Genomic DNA, 23,243 nt, shown 5'->3' on the forward strand with positions numbered 1-23,243 from the left:
TCTGATAAATGTTCAACACTTCCTAAACAAAAAAAAAAAAGGTTTGGTACAGAGCTACTTAAGAAGTTGTACCATCGGTGCCTTGTTGTTCCCTATTTTCTACAACTACTAAGTGTTGTCAGCTTAAAACAAAGCCCTCCGAGGGCGTTTCAACAGTAAAAAATCTAACTAAAAGCATTGTACAGCCGTAATGTTAATTTAAAATAAAGCAGAGGAGTGGGTCTCCACCTCCAGAGAGGCGAACCACCCTACTGGCCTACGATTAGGATGATATAATCTGTCGTTCTGACTGGCTGCACTTTCATGAATCGGTCACCTGACGTTTGACGCTCCCTCTCTTTCTGGCACTATGGGTAGTGATGAACCACAGCCGAGGTGCTCACCCGTGCTGCATTTGTGTGTATCTCTGTGTTAGTGTGTGTTATTGTGTGTTTAAGGCCGCAGTGCATTATCACATCAACCCAGAAAAAGGGCTGCAAACCAACTAACAGCTACTTTCACGAACTCCCAGCTACACTGATTTCTAGACTTTGACTATAACTGGCCGTTTGCCCGCCGACGTGGCCGACAGAGGTGAGAAACTTTCCAGCTCCTGACAAAGTTAACCACAAAATTTTTCTGGCGGCTGATGTATCCTGGAGCCGGTGTTACAATAGAGAAGCTGGTGTGTGTTCATTGATAAGTGACATCTGTTTGCTGGTGACGGGCGGTGTTTATTCACAGGCGTAGTAGTCTTTGAGCGGTGCGAACAGATGCCTGATGACGGGGACGCTCCAGGACCGGCCCAGCAGCTTCTGCCTGGCACCGCGACCCATGTTGGACACGTCTGTGTAGTGGACAGGGAAGCCGAAGATCCTGCAGGGAAATGATAATAAATGCTTTTTGAGTGGTGAAACAACATTTAACATATAGATTAAACATGTTTTACATGAATTGCTGTCTCAAATGAGAGAAACAGTTGCTAAATGTGAGCAAAATATTCAAAATATATCAGCTATAAAACTGTAACCGAATTCTTACATTTGGCACCCCATAAAGACGAGGGTTGCATTCAACTAAATAAGCCAGGTTTCCACCCAAATGTAACTCAGATTTTAAACAAATATATATATATGGAAAATTTGAATTAATGCATTTTTCCATCCAAAACCATTAAGCAAATATTGGTAGCTGGTTCATTGAAGTAAACAGTTGGTGCCATTAAACTATTGCAGAAGAAGAGGAAACAACAAGATGAGGTCATTAAAAGAGTCAAAGCTCAAACGATGGAAAACGTGATGGAAATATGACATTTTTGATAGTTTCATGTGTTCATTTGAGGAACATCACAGTCTACACTTTTTTCAGCTCTTCAGTTACAACAACTTTTACACCTCAACCGAGCATGAAAATGGTTGGAAGGTTTTTTCCATTTTTTTCACACACCTCTTGGAAATCTGTATAAAAACAGGTGGAAAGGAAGGAAATCTGTTTATGTATTTGATCTTAAAAGGTTAAATGCAATAAATCTCAACCTGTGTATGTGTGTGTGTGTGAGTGTGTGTGTGTGTTTCCCTCTCACCTCTCCAGCTCGGTGCACCACAGGATGTCCTCCTTCCCGTTCATCAGGACAGGGAAGTGTTGGTCCTTCCCCTGTTTGATGGAGTTAGAGCGCGTAGTGATGGTACGCACCTTCCCGAACTGTGGAAACAACAAAAACTGTTAAACAGATGTTCATGTATCCACTGAACAGTTTATCATTGCATAATAAATTCAGCATTTTAAAAGCAAAAATCAGGGGAAAAAAATCCAACTTTAAAAAAGTTATTTACTGATTTTCAGCAGACTGATTAACAGCAGATGAATACATAATGAAAACAATCATTAGTTGAAGCCTTGTCGTTCTACTGTATATTCTGTAGATGTCTGACCTTTGCAACTCTGCCGTGGTCCAGACAGTCCTGCAGCTCCAGTTTGTCCATCCCAGAGGCACAAAGAGGTCTGAAACAGAGAGCAGTTATCACATTTAGGGCCTGATTTATTAAAGGTCTGCGTGTGTAAAAACATGTGCAAACTTGACATCACCCCCAAAAAAAACTACTGATGCGGCGCACTGAGGTTTGCGTCTTTCAACTGTGCAAGATAGTACACGCTGTCCATTTAGTACGTTTGCCATAATGAATATGCAACATTGGGCGTTTTAACCCCAGTGTGCAAAATACAGGGAGGAGAAAATGCAAATGTTATTTAGCACACGCAGTATGATTTACCAAACTCTAAGGTAATTTTGCTGATGGTAACTGCGACTATAAATAATACCTTTGGAGGGCAGGTATTAACCGGCTGCGCGCTGTGCACAGATGACTTCTGTTACTGTGGAGAGGAGGAGACGGAGGCATAATGACATAATACATACAGGACGGATGTTTTCCACCCGTGTTAATTTTGGTTCTACTAACAACATTGACTTTTCTGGTAATATTTGTTTTTGTTATAACTCAATATATTTGTTAACCTCTTCCACTAGAACCTGATCACATTTCATTTTGCGCTTGCAGCTTTCTGCTCGTCCAAACTCTCCATTAAGACACAAAACCCTCATTTAAATACTTCTGTCTCCACCCTGTCACACCTGTTTTCATTTACGCAGTTATTCTTAGTAGATCACCCTCAAAACGCACTGTGCACCCAATTTAGTACCTTTTATTTGGGATCCCTTACCCTAACCCTTTCATACTGATTCTATCTGCTAACATGCACAGAAGAATATAAAACTGCTTTTTTTGTAGATTACAATGCAGATATTTGTTGTAACATGTCGACACTGAACAGATCCTACGTCACCATGTGTCTGTGTGGTTGAGGTGTTTGCTCACCTGTTCATGCCCGGCAGGTTTCCCCAGAAGTACCGAGCACGGTGAGCAGCGGAGACCTCGATGGCGTCGATCATCACAGGGTTACACTGCAAGAAGAAAGACACACAGAGATGACTCACTAATAAAACTTTTCATGTGCTTTTTTAAAAAAAATCCTTGTTGCTAAATCTCACAAGACGCCAAATGTTAGAGATGAAATTACTCAAATACAGTTTACAACATAAAATCTGAAGTTGATCAGCTGTTAAAATGTGTAAATTGTTGTATGAGGAGGCTTTACAGTATTTGATATGTGACACTTATGTGATTTTACATTTAAAGCATCATCATAGTCACTCATATACAACTTTTATTTCATGACCTCAAGACTTTCTCATTTGTTTTCCTCAATCTACTTCTTGTTTTTGACTATATTTACCTTCATTTTTGTTCTAATTTCTCTCTCTCTCTCTATCCTTTTCTTTCTTTTTTCCCTTCTCTATCCATTTTAGTCTATATGTAGATATATAGTACTATTGGTTTATTTCTTCTGGTAGTTTAGTGAGTAGTTTGGGGTTGCCTGTTTGTTTTCTTTATGTTATTATATTGATTGTTTTCTTTTGATTGTTTTTTTAATTCATTAACACTTTTTAATTTTCTTATTAAACTGTATGTTCATAAAACAAGATCTCCTCAAATTAACAGTTTCAAATTAAAGTCAGTGCCTTAAACTACATCAGTTATCTTATGTTTAAGGATGTAAGCAGCTGTTTGTCCTCTACAGTCCCTGTGATTTACCTCCAGGTATCGTGAGATGTCCCTCTTGTCGTTGACGCCCATGGCGACCACGTTCTCGAACATCCAAAAGAACGGCCGGTCCTCTCCTTCTTTGGGCTTGGCCTCGCTCAGCAGACGGTAAAACTCAAAGAACAACCTTCCTGTGCCTTCTACAGCAAAACAAACAAAACAAAAAACATTATGAGAGTCCACCTCACCACATCTGTTCAATACTCAAACATTAAATACGCAAATATAATTCAAATATGCCAAAAATGGAGCTGTATCAATCACCAAACACAACAAACATGACAAGCACAGTCCATTATATGATTTCCTCTGCTGTGTACCTACCATAGAGGCCCTTCCTTGCTGGATTGACAATTGACAGGTCGTTGCAGGGACTTCCTCCGATCACCATATCAAACGGACCCCACTCCTGAATCTGAGAGAGAAAAACAGCACCATCTAGTGTTAGACTGAGGGAATGACAACACTGTACGAGGTAGATACAGCATGAACAAGAACACAACTTTTACACTTTTTACTTTGAAAACTGAGAGATTTTAATACCAAGAATCATCAAAACTCTGATAAATGTTTCTTAAGTTCTGCTTGTGTGAAGTTACAATATAAGCAGTGAAATTTGTTCATTTAACCAGCAGCTTGCCCCTGATTTAACCCCCCACCATCTCAACTCTTAACATCTGCTCGCCCTTTTGTCTTCTTGCCACCCATTCACATATAAAACCCCTCCCTCCTCGAACACAACAGCCCTTTCACTCTCAGACAATGAGCAGAGAGAGGGATGAAAGAGATGAAGTGAAAAAAGAAGGAATAGGAAACAGGGAGTGAGGGAGGAGAAAGGGAGGGATGAACAGAGAGAGAGAGAGCAGAAAGAGAATAGGAGGTGGAGGTAGGGAGTTTTTAATCTCTTACATAACAGCTAATAGAGAGCGGGGGCGTGAACCCCTAAACACACACACACACACACACACACACACACACACACACACACACACACACACAGGTTGGTGCAGCTATACTTGTTAGGACTTTGCATTGACTCTCATTCATTTTGTTTAACACAAACCAGGACCTCAGAAATGAAGTTTTGCCGCATTAGGACCAGGCTTTAGTCCCCATGAGGACTACTGGTCCCAATAGGGTCAGTGTTTATACCAGAAACTGTCCCCACAAGGCAACAAAAACACGCACACACACACACACACACACACACACACACACACACACACAGAGCGTGACTAACTAACAAGTGAAAGGATTCCTGAGGGGATTTACAGCGGATGTCCTCTGCCCTGAACCACATCACTGCAGCTGCCAGCCTCTGTGTGGTGTGTGTGTGTGTGTGTTTGTGTGTGTGTGTGTGTGTGCGTGCGTGCCATCATCCATCATTTTCATTTTAAGTAACTGTTTTTCTTATTCATGGTGTCTTTACAGCGAGTAAAGATGGATTTATACTAAGTTGCTGCACAGATGTGACTACACATCTGGCTTCGGTGGATACAGAATAATCATTACTGACAGATTGTGTTTTTAATGTTGGTAGAGATTGATGAGGGTGAATACGAGATGACATGTAACACACATCTATCAAAGCCGGGTCCACTGTGAGAATAAGTGTTTGTCACGCATGTGTCGTTAATAGTTTCGGAACACAACAGAGGTCTACAGCATCCATATCCTCAAAGGCAAACCATGCATTACCAGCTTTAGAGGTATTTATAGGCACATGTTTTAACTTTGGACCGAGTCAGGGTGGCTGCTTCAAGGTATAATGCTAAGCTAAGCTAATCACCTCCTGGCTCTAGCTCAAACCGTAACACCACACCTGTCTGTAAAGGTACAGAGAGACGTGGATGTGAACGAGGGAAACAAACAAAAGGTTTCTCTGATGAGTCATAAAGGTGTGCTTGATTTATCTCCCCCAACAGCTGAGCAGCTTTCAGACAATCAAATAAACACTGTTTTATTAGTCTCTACACTTCCTCGCGTATCTTTAAATCTCAACTCTACGAAACGTTGACGAAACGTGTGGATGCTTCTAATGTTTTTAAACCTCAATCAGTGATCAATTTTAATTTAAACTAATCACCATCTACACGAGCCTTCAGCACAGTGTATAACAGGTTTTATTAAAGGCTGAGAGACTGAGAGTAATCATGAAATTGTATCTCTGCAGATAATTATGGTGTAGTTTAGTGCGGTGAAGAAAGACTGAGAACACAGAGGAACCTGAGCCAACTGAGCACTTTTTCTTCTCTAATAACCCCTTCTTAAATTTACTGGAATCGAATAAATAAACAAAAAATATTATTTGGCTGTTGGTATCAATGGTGACTGAAAGTATTTGTGTGTTTAAATACACACGATTATGGAATATTCTTCCTAAAGCTATAAGAGATGTGAGCTCTGTGAACACCTGAACACGTATTTATTTAATCTGGCTTTTAATTAGTGTCATTTTATTTTTACAAATTGTCTAATTTAATTTTTTATTGGTTTATTTGCTGTTGTTTTATTGTACTTTTTTAAAGTTAAGGTTAAAATTAGTTATAGTTAAAGTTAAATGTAAAGTTAGTCAAAGATAAAGTTAGTTAGTTAGTTAAAGATGAAGTTAGCTAAAGTTAAGATAGCTAAAGTTAAGTTAGTTAAAGATAAAGTTAGCTAAAGTTAAGTTAGCTAAAGTTAAGATAGCTAAAGTTAAGTTAGTTAAAGATAAAGTTAGCTAAAGTTAAGTTAGCTAAAGTTAAGTTAAAGTTTTATGTTAGCTAAAGTTAAGTTAGTTAAAGTTGAGTTAAAGATAAAGTTAAGTTAGCTAAAGTTAAGTTAGTTAAAGTTAGCGAAAGTTAAGTTAGCTAAAGTTGAGTTAAAGATAAAGTTAGCTAAAGTTAAGTTAGCTAAAGTTAAGTTAGTTTAAGTTAAAGTTAAAGTTAGCTAACGTTAAGTTAGTCAAAGTTAAAGGTATAGTTGGTTCTAGTTAATTATTCAGATAGGATTAAACACTTTTATCAGTCAGATAAACTTTGAACGTTTCTCTTCCTCACGTTTTTCCTGGTGATGTCTCGAACATCGTGGACGTACTGGATCTTTCCTTCATGTCTGACGACGCCCACTGAGATCGAGTCCTCGCACACCTCCGACGCCACGTACAGGTCCACCTTAAAACCCAGATCCCTCAGAACCAAGTAGCCTGCGAACACACACACATACACACACAGTTAATATGATGATGACCTGCTGTTTTTTCGGTTGAATGAAACATTTAGTGGTTTTTAATATTTTATCGTTCTCACCAGTTGCAATGCCGTCAAACAGGGAAAGGACTCTGATTGGCCGTCTCTGCTCTGCAGGGACTGCTGGGTAAATCTTTGGTTTTTCCTGCAAGATCAACACAAGAAGTTACAGAGAAAATGAATACAAATCAGTTTTTTGTCTAACAGAAGATGGATTAAGGGTAAAAAGGTGATAAATGGTGTCTTATGTCTGTTCTTTGTCAATAAGGAAGGGAAAACCTGAAGCTGTTTTCAGAGGTTATCAGAGGATTTTAAACTCTTCAGCATCATTTGTTCTGAAGGGAAACAAACATAATCTGACAACATATGATGGCAAGGGGGAAAGCGTTACGTTTCACATATTACAGGAAGACTGATGTTGTTTTTTAAACTGGGATGTTATGGTTTGATTCAATCCAACACAGAAACACCACAAAGGCTGTTTCACTTTTCTGCTTTAGACTGTTGAGTTGTTGTTTTTGCTTCATCTGACTTCCTGTAAATGCTGTTGATGGGACCTGACTCGGCTTGTCCTGGAAAATCTGCGGGTTTGGTCTGTTGTCATCAGAAATTTCCTACTGAAAATGAGCTCCATTAACTTAGAGTCAACTGAATGTACTTTATTATCCCTGGCTCAAAGAGGGAAAACCAATAAATGAGCATTAAAACAACGAAAATACGAAGATTAGAAAAAGCTCAGCTCAGATTAGGAGTGTAAAACATCATCATCACAATCTAAGGGACTCACAAACTCCTGTCCGTTGTCGTTGGCGAAGAACTCCTGCAGCTTGAGGCTCCAGTCATGTCGTCGCTTGAGGACGCCGTACGGCATCAGCGGCTGGCACATGTAGCATCGCCACGGGTCCAGATGCCGAGCGTTGTTGGACGCTCCGGGATCGATCAGGATGTCCAGACAGTCCACACAGAAACACCTGGAGGAGGAGGAGGAGGAGTGAGGAAGAGAGAGGAGGTGAGCAGACGGATACACACAAGGGCGGAGAAAGAGAAGCATGTGTGTGTGTGTATGTGTGTGTGTGTGTGTGTGTGTGTGTGCGTGCGTCAGACCTGCAGCAGTTGACGTTGCCGCAGAGCAGAACCTCTCGACCTCCGCAGCAAACGGTGCAGTAGGACTGATAACCGTCATCATCGTACATGTAGGACATCTCCAAGTACACGTCCTGGACACACACACACACACACACACACACACACACACACACACACAAAACAAACACTTATTGACATGATCTCACACGTTTGACTACAGTAAAAAGCATCAGATAAGCCAAATATGTCATAATTGTTTACGAGAAACATCCTAAATCACATATTTAATTTATTATATATAAGAAAACATGTACAAACATCTCTAAATGTTGTCTTTATACGTGCATGTGGATGAATTCCTGGCACATCTGCCTCTAAATCAGCTCTGACTTGGCAGCGTTAACGGCTTGTAACAGTCTGTTCTGGCACATTGAAGGGCGTGACCCAAGATTTTTGGTTGATTTCTTTTGGATTGTTCCAGGAAATCTGACTAAAATGACTCCTGATAATCTTCTCCTTCTGTTTTCTTTTTTTCTTCTCCTCTGCTGACAGGAACGAGTTCCAGTCTTCCCTCCTTTTTCCAGTCACTGAGTGTCTTGTGAGTCCGCCTGCCTGCCTCCAGTTTATATGTGGTTATAAAAATCTGTGATATATCAGATTTTATGGCTCCTCCTGACTGTTGAACCGCACTGACTCCGTGTTTCATCACAGTTTCTACATGTAGCGTCTGGTTCATCATTCCTGCAACAATCTGCTGCACAGGAAGCAATAAAAAGAGATCTGGGCTTGGAGATTGTTTGGGGTTATTAAAAGAAGAACTGGGTGGTCATTTTGTAGCTTGTAAATAACTACTACAAGAAGTAATGATAATCATAAAAACAATAAAACAAATGTTTATTTTAAACTTGTTTTATCCTCCATAATCCAAAGTGTTGACATGTTGCTGATCATTAGATGCAGGTTGTAATTTGTGCAGATTATCATTATTATTATTATTATTATTGTTATGGTTTAATTAATAGGGACAGATACAATATACATAAACAGACTAAAACAACTGTATGATGCATATATCACAGTGTTTATTGCAAATTTGGCTAATTTGCATCACCTGTCCCTAGAAGAGCTTTTGTGAGTAAGTAAAAGATTAAAATGGATGGTACACGATATAGTAAAATATACATAAAACTAGACATAAGTAAATTCATGATGGTGGTTCGGATGGGTATATGAACATCAACACTGTTTTGCGGTTGATTATAAAGTGTTTAAGTAAAAAAAATACAGCTTGTTTAAACTCCAGGATTATTAAAGTTGCCATATATTTTTACTCTAGATGTTTAAAATGCAACTGCAGGGTGGTAACTGTGGAAATATCTGAATTGAACTCGTCCTTTTTGACCATTTTGACTGTTGATTTGTTTTAGAAAATGTATTTATGTTTAATTAATAATATTAAATTTGTCTCTCTTCTATTTATTATTCAATGCTTTGGAGCTGAAACACTTAAATCTGATGCACAGACACATTATCACTATTACTGGTTATACATGAGCTTTTGTGTTATACGTCTAGCTTCAAGGAGTACCTGAATGCACCACGAGAATGACCTACAGGGGAAAAGGCGCCACCTGCAGGATCTCCAGTAAAACATCACACTGAAGTACTAATGTAACATTTCAAGTTTTTTCTTCTCTCTTTTTATTCCCAGAAGCCTCAAACTGAACTGAAACTAAAGACTTTTATATCTGTTCATGACAGCTTTTATGTCTTTTATCAAGAATTGGCTTTCATCGTATATTCTACTGCTGATATTGTACAGATCTGTGTATGAATTAATCTTTTTACACTCCCTCAGCACACACAAGCTTACAAGACACCACTAACTTTCCCTTCCTTGCCTTGGATGTAAACATGTAACATTTTCAGTAAAAGCTTAAAGCAGTCGTCTCCAGTCCTGCTTCTTTAGGGCTGCTTCTCTCCACTGTAACACACCTGATTCTTATTATGAACTACTTATCAGGCCTGTTGACAAGCTTCAGCTGCTTGATAACGAGTTAATTATTACAATCAGGTGTGTTAGAGTCGAGAGATACCTAAAAACATGCAGGGCAGTAGCTCTGCAGGAGCTTAAAGCATCAAGCTGTTTCTTATTGTCAACCCAACAATGAACTGATCTACTAACACGTATTGTGTGTGTATCTTATTTCTCTGTGCCGTAAAACTCAGTTATTGACCAAAAACTATTAAAAAGACATCAATGAGGCTCATCACTGCACTGGGTGACATTCATTCCTTCATTATAGTGACTGCTATCCAGCTGAGAGACTTAATTGTTGCTGTTTGCACTTTTTTATATTACCCTTACAGCTTACTCATGTTTTTTTTTAATGTCTTATATTCTTTTTAATTGTCTTAAAGGTTTTTATGCCTCAGGGAGTGCTATCTAAAGTTGTCTGACCCTCAATATAATGACAATAAAGCTGCTACTACTCAATAGGCTCGAATCTGTGACACGTCCGCACAAATCCAGATGAACTTTAATACTGTTTATTAACTGAAAATTTAAAAAAAAGACTGACAACCACTGAAATTATCGAAGAATACCTGATGATGATGATGATGGCGACGGTCAAATATCGACGCTCTACTAATCCCCTTTTGTCTTAACTCCAAACCACACTAATCGACTCACGTGACGAACACAGGCAAATATACACATTTTGGCTCCTACATGTTGGTAACCGCAGCTTGTTAAGAAACGGCTCCAAACGTGGCTCCATTTACAGAGATCCACTAGCTTGTTGTGCTTCATATCTCAACTTATTAACTTTGTAGAGAAGTGTCATAATCTCATCGGGAGTTTTTATGGACTTTTTTGTGTTGTTTTGTTCTCTTGGTTTCACAGTGTCGTATTTCTGTTCAGTCATTAAGTAAGTGTGATTTCTGGGTTTAGATTTCATCATTTTGCTCTGTTTCCCTTCTGTGTTCTTGCACTCCTCACCAGCCCATTATTCCCTCCACACCTGCGTCATCAGGCCTGTCTTGCCCTGTGTTGTGTTTTCCCCCCCAAGATTTCACACCTGTCATGTATCAGTCTCGTCGGCCCTGCCCTGTCTCCACTGTCTCTCCAAGCCGATCACTCCCAGTCTGCACTTGTATGTCTTATCACTTGTTCCCCTTTTAGTTCTGTTAGTATTTAAGTCTTCTGTTCAGTCTTCTGTGTTGGATCCTTTGTCTAGTTCTTGTCAAGTTTAGTTAAGACATTATTCTGCAGTCCTGTTTGTGGTCTCTTGCATTTGGGTCGACCTGCTCTGCTTTCCAAGTTTCTTTGATGAAATGTACAATGTAATAAATGAGATCTTTAAAAAATGTTCTTGCACGAGGCTCAATGTGTTCCTTTGGGTAAAGAATATCACGATTCTTATCCGTCTTCAGTTTATTGAGAATTTCCCTCAGTTGGAAAAGATCTCATGACTCTCTGACCGAACCGCTGCTTTTGGGAAATAACCTTAAAACAGTTTCTTTACCTTGCATGTTTGGCACAGGCCTCCTTCAAACAGCGGGTGGAAGGTTGCTGCTCTCATCTTTCCACAAGAGAGACAGAACTCTGCAGAGAAACACAGGAAAGACACACAGATCAATGAGCGGCCGAAACACTGAAAGAGGATTAATGATTAATTTCACACAGCGTGGTAACGTGAGGCTTTACCTTCTATACTTCTTTTATTCTTCAGAACTTCATTCACCATTTGTTCTGAGGAGAAACAGAGCGACAATGTTAACACACGTTTTCATGAGGCTTCACCTTTTTCTGCACGTTTCCTCTCCGCTACAGTAGCTACTGAACCAATGTGAATAAAATGCATCTAAAGAAACTAATGTAAATATCAAACTTATCATTTTAGTAACTTTTTATTACCTTTTAACAGACAAAAAATGACACAAACTAAAACCTGCGGACATCCACATTTTCAAAGTCTTTAATCAATAAGATTTTTTTGCTTACTTATAATGAGTTAATTCAAATATTTTCACACAAATGAACAAAAGAAGCTGAAGGTGACACTATATTTAAAATGAAACGCTTCTAAGAAATTATTGGAGTACCAAAAATGCAAAGGTGTCAAATAAATTCCATATTTAAAAGAGAGCTCTACCTCTGCTGTAGGTTTCCTCGGGGGCAGCCTTGCTCTTACAGACGCCGACTTTGGGCCGCTTAGCGCTGGGGTAATACTCCGGCAGGGAAACATCGAGGACCTGAAGGTCCAGAGGGTTACTCGCTGCACACACACACACACACACACACACACACACACACACACACACACACACACACACACACACACACACACACATAAAGATCAGCTTTATTATTAATTGACTGGAGGCAGAATGTGTGCAGCCTGTGTGTGATTGACAGTATTTAATCTACAGTCTGGTGCTGCTGCCTTGCTCACCGGCGTTGTGCGTAGGTTTGAGTCCCTCCTCTCCTTTGGGCTGGAAGCCTCCGTTGGCCCAGTCCAGCATGGGTTTGACCTGGTCTTCGGGATTGTCCGACTCGCAGGGAGGAAACGTTTTCTCCGCCCGGATGCTGGCCATCTGTACGAGACAGACGGAGAGAAGATAAATACGTGTGAGTCACAGAAAAGGTGTGTAACGTCTCCTGATAGCCAGCAATCACATGTTAACATTACCTGCTCAGCAGTCAAGAGGAAATATTAAAAACTTTTCTAAATTAAATTTAAAACCTTTTTAATACTATCTGAGCTATTTTTGAGGAAACTGATGTAAGAAGTCCTGCAGACATCCTGTCTTCTAATCCTCTGAGTGTAGACACCAGAGATTGACAGGAGAGGAAAAAGTGAAGGTGAGAAGTCAGAGGGGTGTGTGTGTGTGTGTGTGTGTGTGTGGGGGGGGGTTGTTATCTTTAAAAAGACATCTGAGTGACAGACGAGGTCCGAGGCGTTACGCAGACGGATGACGGGATGTAGACGAGGCCGAACGAGACAGACAAAACACACAGCAACATGAAGAGGCCTGCAGTCACACACACACACACACACACACACACACACACACACACACACACACACACGTAACTGACAGAAACACACAGCTGTCACATAGATAGACGTCTTTAAACTGACACACACCAGACTTCTACATAATCAAATAAACACACACAAACACAGACGAGAACGACAAGCTGACAGTCAGAGGTGAAAGAAAGAAAGAAAGAAAGAAAGAAAGAAAGAAAGAAAGAAAGAAAGAAAGAAAGAAAGGAAGTATGTGTCTGACATCTGCCCATCTCAGACAACACAAACAGGATATATATATATATATATATATATATATATATATATATATATATATATAGAGTGAGGATAAAAACACCTTGAGGGTTTTTTGGGAGACTTTCTGTTTCCAGGGTCAAAAATCAACTTTTACTCTTTACAGGATTTTGACAAAACTTGATGTTCAGATAATTCAAATAAATACGTTCAGTTTTCACTCTTTTGAAGTACTGAGACAATATTAACATTATACTGAGATTTCTTCTTTTTTTTTTAAGTATCATTTTGCATTGTTAGGAATAGACAGAGGCCCTGTTTACACGACAATGCTGTTGACCCCATGATGGTAGTTAGAGGAGGATCGGAGAGTTCGGGAAGGTGTGTAGATGTGAATGAGTACAGAGAGATATGATGATGGTGCCAGGTTGTGAAGGATCTCGTTCTGTACCAAGACCAAATGTGATTTATGTTCTCAAAAGTCTTGCAAACCTGGACTGTGAATGACCCTCCTAGTAATAAATAAATAAGAAACATTATCTGTTATCTGTCCGTCTATTATCACCAGTTTATACTCAAACATGTTAATGAGATTTTCCAGCATTTATAGTGGACGAAAACACTTCAACCAAACTTTTGAGGGAAAATAATTATATTTTTCTATCAATTCAGGATCCTGGATTTGACTCTGTGATGAAAGTGCAAGAAAACTTCTGATATTCTATTTTTATATTTTGTTACTTTTTTTTGCTCCTTTATTGACAAAACATGATAAAATACACTTTGTAACATGCTGTAAAATTGGCCTATTTCCATCTATTATCAGTCATGTAATCATGTTTCCTTCTTATGATTCACTATTATCTTGTCGTCTACCAGCTTTATAATCTGACTGTATGAGAGGAAACTTTTTATTTTACTATTTCTCTCTTCCTCCTCCCTCCCTCCGTCCTTCCTGACTGACACTCGTTCATTCTTCTCTCCGACTTTATTAACAGGAGGAGATACAGAAGATAGCGAGGAGGAATCCCTTTCAGACACGCATCTGTGTTTGCTTTCCTTGACTACTGGTGCACACACACACACACACACACACACACACACACACACACACACACACACACACACACACACACACAGAGTAGTGTAAACATGCTTAAATGCACTTCCAGTGAACCAGACTGTTCTTGGCAGGGAAACAACTCAGCATATTTTTACAGCAGCAGACCTCAGATCTGACAATGACACCTCTCCAAACACACACACACACACACACACACACACACACACACACACACACACACACACACACACACACACACACACACACACATAAACACATCTGTCAGAGCAAACACTGTTTAGTTTAGTTTAATACTGTTGTAACGGTTCATTTTATTTTATGCGTTTCCATGGAGATTTATGTGACCCGGAAACCTCGTATCAGTGTTCTTTCAGTCATGGATCATCAATAAGATATATTTTAATAACATAAACATTTAACTTCTTTTTTAACCACTTTTATTTGAAAGTGTAAAAATATAAATGCTCGGACAACAGCTGCATCCATCGCTCATGTGGACGGCTGACTCTGACATTCAACTACTGTGAGTTAGTGAGCGCCTGTGAGCTACTTCATCTGGCACAATTCAATAAGCTTAAGGATTCATTTCTCCTTTTAATAGGCTCATTAACACATTTTTAAACCAGACTGGATCATCTCTCATCTCCAGTCTTAAAATGAGGGGGGGGGGGGGGTTCATGTGTGTGTGTGAGCTTTTGGAGATGTCCGTGAGGTTGAGTTCATCTTTATTTATACAGGCTTATATCACAAATCATAAATCTGCTCCAAGAGGCTTAACATAACTTATCTTAGATACTTGATTTGAATAAGAAAAAGCCCCAAAAACCCTTTAAGAAGGAACAATTATTGGACTAAAAATGAAGCATTATCAGATCATTTAAGACTATTATCATTAAAATATTTATATAGTTTTTCACCGTACACACTGCTGAAGTCCTGAAGTGAATAACCACAAAATGATATTAGATAAAAAGGCTTCTAGTGAACTGTAGAGTAGTTTAAACTGTGATTTGATCATCATCCCACTATCCAGCTATAAAGGTATATTATACTCTTGTCTTATTTTTTATCAATACTCTTATTGGTTCTTTTCATTACTAAAGAATTAGGTTTGTTTTTTATATTATAATTTTTTTAGGAAGAATAAATTATTCCTCGCTGATACAATATATTTGTGAATGGTCCATATCGGCCTAGAAGTTATAGTGACCTTATATTATTATTAACTTTTATTTTTACCTCGAAAGACCAGTGAGGAAGAATCCTTATTTATAATAGTGTTGAGAAACAAAAACAACAATGCAAAGTAGCTGAATAAGAAGAAGTAATAAAACTAATAAATACAAGTAAACAGATGAGATTACGGCGAAGTTAAAAACATTTGCAATCGATTATAACAAGGTCTGAAAAAAGGCCTTTGATCAGCTGTAGTGGTGGCAAAGAATCTTATTTTAAGGCCTTTTGCAGATTGTTCCAAGTGTATGGTGAACTGACTTTTTCCCTATTTCAGCTATAATATAAAGGCAATCTGAAAGGCTCTTTGAAAGTCATACATGTGTACTTTTCACACCTAGGCGACGGAAAACAGTGTTATAACAGTAAGGTCTCTTCCTGCATGGACAGACAGGACATAGGTGTTGTGTGTTGTGTGGATTGACCAAGATCGCAAAATTACAGTGTGGGGAAAAAAATAAGATCATAAAAATAAAGGAAGAATATTATGCATGTTTTCACTGGACGATAAGATAACTCATCAGTTCCAAAAGCAGTAAAAAGTAAACTAATAGCCCTTTAAAAAAAAACTCCCACACAGAGTAGATGTAACTGCACACGCCTGCGCTGCCCACAATCAGACAAAACAGAGCGAAGAGCCAGCTGCTCTAACCGAGTCTGAATAAACAGAAATCCATCACACCCCTGAGTTACACCTAAATCATGTTGAGTCTTACCTCCAGAGCCTGGAAGATGGCCCTGCGGTAGGACGCCAGCTTGGTGTAGGAGGCCTGGCTGAAGAACTTTGGGAAGGCGGTGATGGAGTCCAGTTTGTCTGCTGAAACCTTCGAGGAGGGAAAAAAAGACAGTTGAGAAGAAAGAAACAAAAGAAAAAAATAATCCCCTTTTCTGTTGTTTTTTCCCTTCCTCACCTCGGAGAACTTGCCGTCTCCAAACCACTGCAGCCACCTCATGCCGTTGCTGGCCTGGCGTTTGCCGGTCGCGCGCCACGTCACCACGATGCCGGGCCACCAGGAGAAGCCTTTGATCTTCCCCCAAACCAGCACGCCGATGCCAAATCCCTTGTTGTCCTGGAGGTAGGATTCAGAGAGGGAGGACACAGATGTGACAGAGGGAGACAGAGGAGACGGAGAGACAGTGAGGAAAAGGTCACAGACTTCAAACTTTACCAGGTCGTAGATTAGGCCCAATAATCTCGTTATCGATTTATCGTACAATAACGTAATTATCAGCATCATCATGTCTATATACAGACTCATCAATCATTTTTTTTTACCTCAGTATTGCCACACTTCACATTAGCACTTTTAATGTCTAATCCTCTGCAATATATTATAATAATATCAATTGTGTGCATAATTCATATAATATACATATATATATATTTTTTTTGTACTTATTATTTATTGTTCTCTTTCCTTTTTCTTATTGCTGCTCTTATATTCTATTACTGTCCACTTGCTGCTGTGACAATGCAAATTTCCCCATTGTGGGACTAATAAAGGTAATATCTTATCTTATCTTATGTTAGCAGCTAAGAGGCTATTCATGTCACATTGGCTAAGTGAGTAGTGTCCTCCATTCCTCACTGTGCTCATCCTGAGTGGAGACTGCAGAAGAATTAAAGGTAAATAACTCCACAATATGGTCCCCAACCATAATGACAGTCTGTGTTTTTACAGAAGAGTAGCGCCAACTTTCCAATCCCCCTTTACATTATTATGCTATTATATTATCATTATATCAGTGGTTATAAAATGATCTTCAAATGACAATAATATCATTTATCGCGATTATTTCTGAGACAATATATCGTCCAATAAAAGTAGTTATAGTGACAGGGCTATATGTAGGGACAACGTTAACAAAAGGGCCAAATTTAGAGGTATTCTGTCTTCAAAATACATGAAAACTACAAAGAATAAGAGCATAAAAACACTTGACATTACTAGTGAACCTCTCGTTTTCTCTGATACTGCAGGTGCAGAGGAACAGAAGAGAGAAAACCGAGCACTTTGGCAGAAAACATTTTATAAAAAAAGAGAGACGTATTGACACACTGATATAAATCTGTAAGGATATCTGTATTATGCAAAAGTGGAAAAACCCCTTCTACAGTTATGGGAGAGTTAAGAGACTGAAAATGAGAGAGAAGGGGGAAAAAAATGGAAGATGAAAAACAACAGACTGAAACATACCACATATATATAGTAGTGCCAAAAACTTCTCTCGTTTTGGACGAAGATGTAGAAAAGAGGAAAGTTCAGAAAGATGATAGTTTGGAAGAAATGTTTCAACTTTCTCACACGACTATGGTTAAAAGTGGTCTAGACATAAAAGGAAGGGAGAGAAGGAGACACTTTGCATCCTCGAGTATAAATCACCAGTGCTATGAATAATATAAAAAGATTGAGAGGATCAATGTACATATAATGATCAAAGCTTAAAAGATAAAGAAGAGAAGGGGGAAATCTCTTCTGTAGCTGATACTTAACCATCTGAAGAAAGACGATGAATCTCGGAGCTCAGGAGGAAAAAGAAAGAGAAAAAGTTCTCCTGCACGCATCAATAAAATATCTGAATTTTATGATTACTTTAAAGATTGTTTGTCTCCAGTGTTTTCTTCATTTGCTCAGGTGTTGCCTTTATTTCTGCTGTAAGCTTTGCACTTCTTGTGTGTGTGTGTGTGTGTGTGTGTGTGTGTGTGTGTGTGTGTGTGTGTGTGTGTGTGTGTGTGCAAAACAAACCACCCGCAATCGCTGATAATACAATAATTGACCCTTTTTCTTTCTAGCTTTCACTTCTTTTGAGAGTTATGCGTGCCGGTTTTATGAGCAGATGGGATTTCTATGGTCGCAGTAGAGCCCAGGCTTTGCTATGTGATCCTTCAGTCCGCCTTAAGAGAGGAAAAAAAACCCTATTAGGCTTTGTAATGGAGTCTGACTCCACTTAAAGGATGCGACACGCTCCGCTGACTTCAGCAGGCATCGAGTGAAAACACACACAAACACACACACACACACACACACAGGCATCAATATACACAAAAGCACATGCACACAGAGGTCACCGCAGACATGCCGACACATGAAGAGGAGGACATGGATGCACCACACACACACACACACACACACACACACACACACACACACACACACACACACACAGAGGCCCTGCTGTGCGGCCTGGTGGTCGTCATGACCTGAATGAATCTATTGATACAGAGTAAACACAGTCAGGCTATGTGTGTGTGTGTGTGTGTGTGTGTGTGTGTGTGTTTGCAGCCACCTGCACTAACACAGGGCCAGGTGTAGGAGGCTCTGTGCCCTGTGTGAAGGGAGTCACCCTCCTCCTCTTCTTTCTACCTCTGCCAAACCTCCACTTCCCTTCCCTTTTTTTCCCCTCTTTAATATTCTGTCTCTCCTGCATCTACACAGCTATCTGACTCTCTATCTGTCTCTCTTTAGCTTTCCATTAACTCTTTTTTACTTCTACTCATCTCATAAAGACTCAAGAATGCTTTAAACAATGTCTTTAAGTTCAATTTTAGACTTTTTATGGCGTCTTTAAACAATCTCGCAGCTTAAACAGGAAAGCACTCGTTGAACTCGGAACATGTGAGGTTGCGCAATCTTTGAAATGTGTTACAGGCAGATGACAGATCATCATCATCGTAGAGTTTTTAGAGAATGCCTAAATCCTGTCTGCAAGCTTTACACGAGGAGGAGTAAACTGTCAGACTCTTGAGAACTGCAAAAACTCAAACTCAGAGCAGGTCATGCTTTCAAAAATTTGGCAACAGACTGTAAAGAGATTGTACGGCAGATCAAAACTGAAAAGGTGCAATTAAACATGCACACATGCACACACAAATAACACATCATGCAGGTGCAAGAGGCTTTTACATGACTTCAAGCAACAAAATATTTGTTACTTTTTTATCTATGCAGGCGTGATGTTTTTCATTGCTGCAAAAAAAAACAAAGAAGCACCAAGATTACATGTGTAGGAGGAACAGACTCTGCACCTTGAACCAAGACATGCATGTGAAGTCATCTGTCTCTCGCGGTTCAGGAGTATAAAACACAGTCTCCCACCAAACTCAACTTGTGACTGATTGTTAGTTTATAGTTCTGTGGTCTCCTGTGTTGATGTTACACTACTGAATGTGCTGTAATGTGAATGAAAAGCGAAGTAAAGATTAAATAAAAATAAACTGTGATGACAGATGAAGTCATTCCCATCGTGATAATGAGTGCAGTGAGTGCCGTGCTGTCTGTGAGTATTACAGATCGCTTTGCAGTGTTTTGACGTTTGATAAAAAACTTCAAACTCAGCGGATCTATTACTCAAACTGGACTTTCTGGATTGTGTGCATGAAGCAACACGCTCTCAACCAACGGAGCCGTTTGTCTGTTTTCAGGCTACACGACTGGATATAAATAAAACACTAAAGATAAACTTCTACATATGTAATTAATCTAAAAATAAATACCATAATGAGCGGCTCGTGTGAGTTTTTTTAAAGTCTGAACTTGAGGGTGATTAAAGCAGTTCTGTTCCTGTAGCTGCATGTGAATAATGCCACTGAGTTATGGCACACTGACATTTGAAAATGTACTTTGTGGTCCGGTCCTGCAGCGCGAACATGATACAAAAGCAACAACAAAGTCGACTTTTTCCACCCAAGCGCCGCTCAGAGGCATCAATCTGCATTTTTAGACATGTTCAGCACCTGCAGACTGTTCCCTGCTTTTCATTCATTGCTTTGAACGTCTTCCAAGTCATCCATCCATCTGCCCCCATGTGCAGACAGGAAGCCGTGTTTCTGGTTCTGTCACATGTGCTCGTCTGTCAGTCTCTCCGTCTCACACACACGCGCGCACACACACGCACACACACACACACACACACACACACACACACACACACACACACATCTTACATTGTACTCCGCCTGGGTTTCGGAGCTGGACGTGGTGATGCTACTTTGGGCCGAGTCTTTGGAGTCTTGTTCCATCAGCTCCAGACTGGGGGTTTCGGGGACCCCGCCGGTCACCACGGCGATGGTCCGAGGACCGCTGACACACTGACGGAGAGAGAGAGAGAGAGAGAGAGAGAGAGAGAGAGTGAGAGAGATAGAGAGACGTTTAATTAGACGTAAGATAATATTTGTTTTGACAGCAAAAGAGCGACATGTTTAAAAATCATGTTTAAAATCAAGTGTTCAGTGCTCCTGAATGAAGTGAGGTCAAAGGTCAGAGCGTCGAGATGGAGAGATAAAGAAAAGTAGAATGAAAGTATTTACTGAGCAATTTAAGTGAAGTGTGTTTGCAGAAGCTCTGTGAAACTGAGGAGAACGTGCTATGAAAACACACACAGATCAAATCTCCACCACACACACACACACACACACACACACACACACACACACACACACACACACACACACACACACACACACAGTGAAACACACACCACCTATTACATCTCTGAGTACATCACTCTGGCATTTTACAGAGCCTCGATTTTTTAACTTTGCGCCAGGAAATCAGGAAGATGGATGGAAACCAGGACAGCTGCGTGCATTTTAATGCAATTTAATCTCACGCAGTCAAAAAAAAAAACATTATTAGAAATACCAAAAAAATGTAAATGAAAGGCCAAATATCACCAAAAAAAGTCCTGATGTCTTTATACTGAGGAGGAAAAGCTGGAGAGAAAAGAAAGTATCATCATTTATATACATGATGAAAGTCAGACCAACATATTTTAATCTAATTAATATTAAATCATAAATATATATAATTAAATAAAACTTGAAACTGTTGATTTCCAGTCATGTTAACATGGAGAGAATAGTGGAAAGTGCCCTAATAAAGAAGATGAAAGTGTTATTTAAGGAGGAAGTGTGCAGGATCTTTAGTTTTTGATCTTGTTATTAAGACTTGAAATCATGATCTAGAGGTAAAGACACAACATCACTGATATTTTACACCTATATTCATTTGCTTTATAGTCCAAAAATTGAGAAAAATAAGAATAATGGCAATGACTAAACCACCATAGTGTGCAGACAGGTGGAAAAGTCTACTAATAGTAACGTGAACCTGATTTTAAGAGCAAAACTGAAAAGAGAAAACATGTTGTATCAGTTTTTAAAGAAGATTTTTTTTTTGCACACACAGCATTTTAAAGGAATGATAAGAGTGATGAAAAGAGACATTACAACATAAGTAGATGAGAAAATGTGAAAAATGGAAAAACAGAGCAAGACAGAAGAGATAAATCCTTCTTTCTCACTGTTTTCTTCTGTGGTTTTTTTTTAGTTTATTTAACAGGTTTAAATTTGTGCAAGTTCAAAGGAAAAAAATCAACAACCGCATTTAAATAGTTTGTGCACATCATTCCTCTTACGCACCGACCTCAGGATGTGGAGAAGCAAAAACAAAGCTGAACTCAATGAACTGTCCATTAAACCACTGCAATGCTAAACTGTCTGTGTGGGCACGACGCTAAATATGGTGGATGAAATGACTAGGCAGCTGTGTGTGTGTAAGTGTGTGTGTGTGTGTGTGTGTGTGTGTGTGTGTGTATGTGTGTGTGTGTGTGTTTATCCTGGTCAGGGTCATCTCTCTGGCATGTGATGAGTCAGATTTTGAGATTTATTCAAAAGCTGAAAAAGATTCATACAGAGAAGAAGAAGAAGAAGAAGAAGAAGAAGAAGAAGAAGAAGAAGAAGAAGAAGAGGAAGAAGAGTAAGAAGAAGAAGAAGAAGAAGAAGAAGAAGAAGAAGAAGAAGAAGAAGAGGAAGAAAAAGAAGAAGAAGAGTAAGAATAAGAAGAAGAAGAAGAAGAAGAAAAAGAAGAAGAAGAAGAAGAAGAGTAAGAAGAAGAGGAAGAAGAAGAGGAAGAAGAAGAGTAAGAAGAAGAAGAAGAAGAGGAAGAAGAAGAAGAGTAAGAAGAAGAGTAAGAAGAAGAGGAAGAAGAAGAGTAAGAAGAAGAAGAAGAAGAAGAAGAAGAAGAAGAAGAAGAAAAAGAAGAAGAAGAGTAAGAAGAAGAAGAAGAAGAAGAAGAGGAAAAAGAAGAAGAAGAGTAAGAAGAAGAAGAAGAAGAAGAGTAAGAAAAAGAGTAAGAAGAAGAAGAAGAAGAAGAAGAAGAAGAAGAAGAAGAAGAAGAAGAAGAGGAAAGTGATCCTAAAGTTGATTAGAAAATGCAAAAAGCTTCACAAGCAGCATTTTATCAGCCTGAAGGAAAACATCACATATAATCTTTACATGGGTCAATGATGTGATGCAAGCCAGTGTCAATTGGTGTAACCAGTAATTTTTATATACAGGAAAATAAATGTGGAATAAATATAATCCAACACTATGTTTTTAACACATTTAACATCATGTATCACACAATTATTAAGAAAAAAATGGTTGTTTTTGGGATATGTTCTGTTCAAGTGATAAAATGCTTTAAAATCTAAATGTAGAAAACTTTTTCTTTTCATTTCATGTTTTTTAAATGAAGTAATTGTTAGTCCACTTAAATACACTGTAGGTGGATAAAATATTTAATATGTATCATTCTTTTGTGGTTACACCATTTGACATTTTCAGGAGCATTCAGTCTGACTTTTGGTTAAATAATGGTGCAAATGTCATTTCAAATGATATAAAACCAACAAA

General features: G+C 39.0%; 1 protein-coding gene across 1 annotated transcript in view; it reads right to left on the minus strand.

The window, feature by feature from the left end:
• Positions 1 to 254: 254 nt before the first annotated feature.
• dnmt3bb.1 (DNA (cytosine-5-)-methyltransferase 3 beta, duplicate b.1) overlaps positions 255 to 23,243 on the minus strand; it is a 58,900-nt gene continuing 35,911 nt past the window's right edge. Inside the window, exons 6-22 of the mRNA XM_062427486.1 lie at positions 20,511 to 20,654; positions 16,477 to 16,635; positions 16,282 to 16,389; positions 12,415 to 12,556; positions 12,115 to 12,237; positions 11,667 to 11,711; positions 11,485 to 11,564; positions 7,973 to 8,085; positions 7,656 to 7,839; positions 6,929 to 7,013; positions 6,680 to 6,825; positions 3,966 to 4,056; positions 3,633 to 3,781; positions 2,856 to 2,941; positions 1,911 to 1,980; positions 1,562 to 1,680; positions 255 to 855 (exon numbers count right to left, since the gene is read on the minus strand). Coding sequence (XP_062283470.1) covers positions 714 to 855; positions 1,562 to 1,680; positions 1,911 to 1,980; positions 2,856 to 2,941; positions 3,633 to 3,781; positions 3,966 to 4,056; positions 6,680 to 6,825; positions 6,929 to 7,013; positions 7,656 to 7,839; positions 7,973 to 8,085; positions 11,485 to 11,564; positions 11,667 to 11,711; positions 12,115 to 12,237; positions 12,415 to 12,556; positions 16,282 to 16,389; positions 16,477 to 16,635; positions 20,511 to 20,654 — 1,986 coding nt within the window. The 3' untranslated portion in view covers positions 255 to 713. The remainder of the gene's footprint in view (positions 856 to 1,561; positions 1,681 to 1,910; positions 1,981 to 2,855; positions 2,942 to 3,632; positions 3,782 to 3,965; positions 4,057 to 6,679; positions 6,826 to 6,928; positions 7,014 to 7,655; positions 7,840 to 7,972; positions 8,086 to 11,484; positions 11,565 to 11,666; positions 11,712 to 12,114; positions 12,238 to 12,414; positions 12,557 to 16,281; positions 16,390 to 16,476; positions 16,636 to 20,510; positions 20,655 to 23,243) is intronic.

This window comes from Scomber scombrus, chromosome 10 (assembly GCF_963691925.1).
Source record: "Scomber scombrus chromosome 10, fScoSco1.1, whole genome shotgun sequence".
NCBI classification, from domain to species: domain Eukaryota; kingdom Metazoa; phylum Chordata; class Actinopteri; order Scombriformes; family Scombridae; genus Scomber; species Scomber scombrus.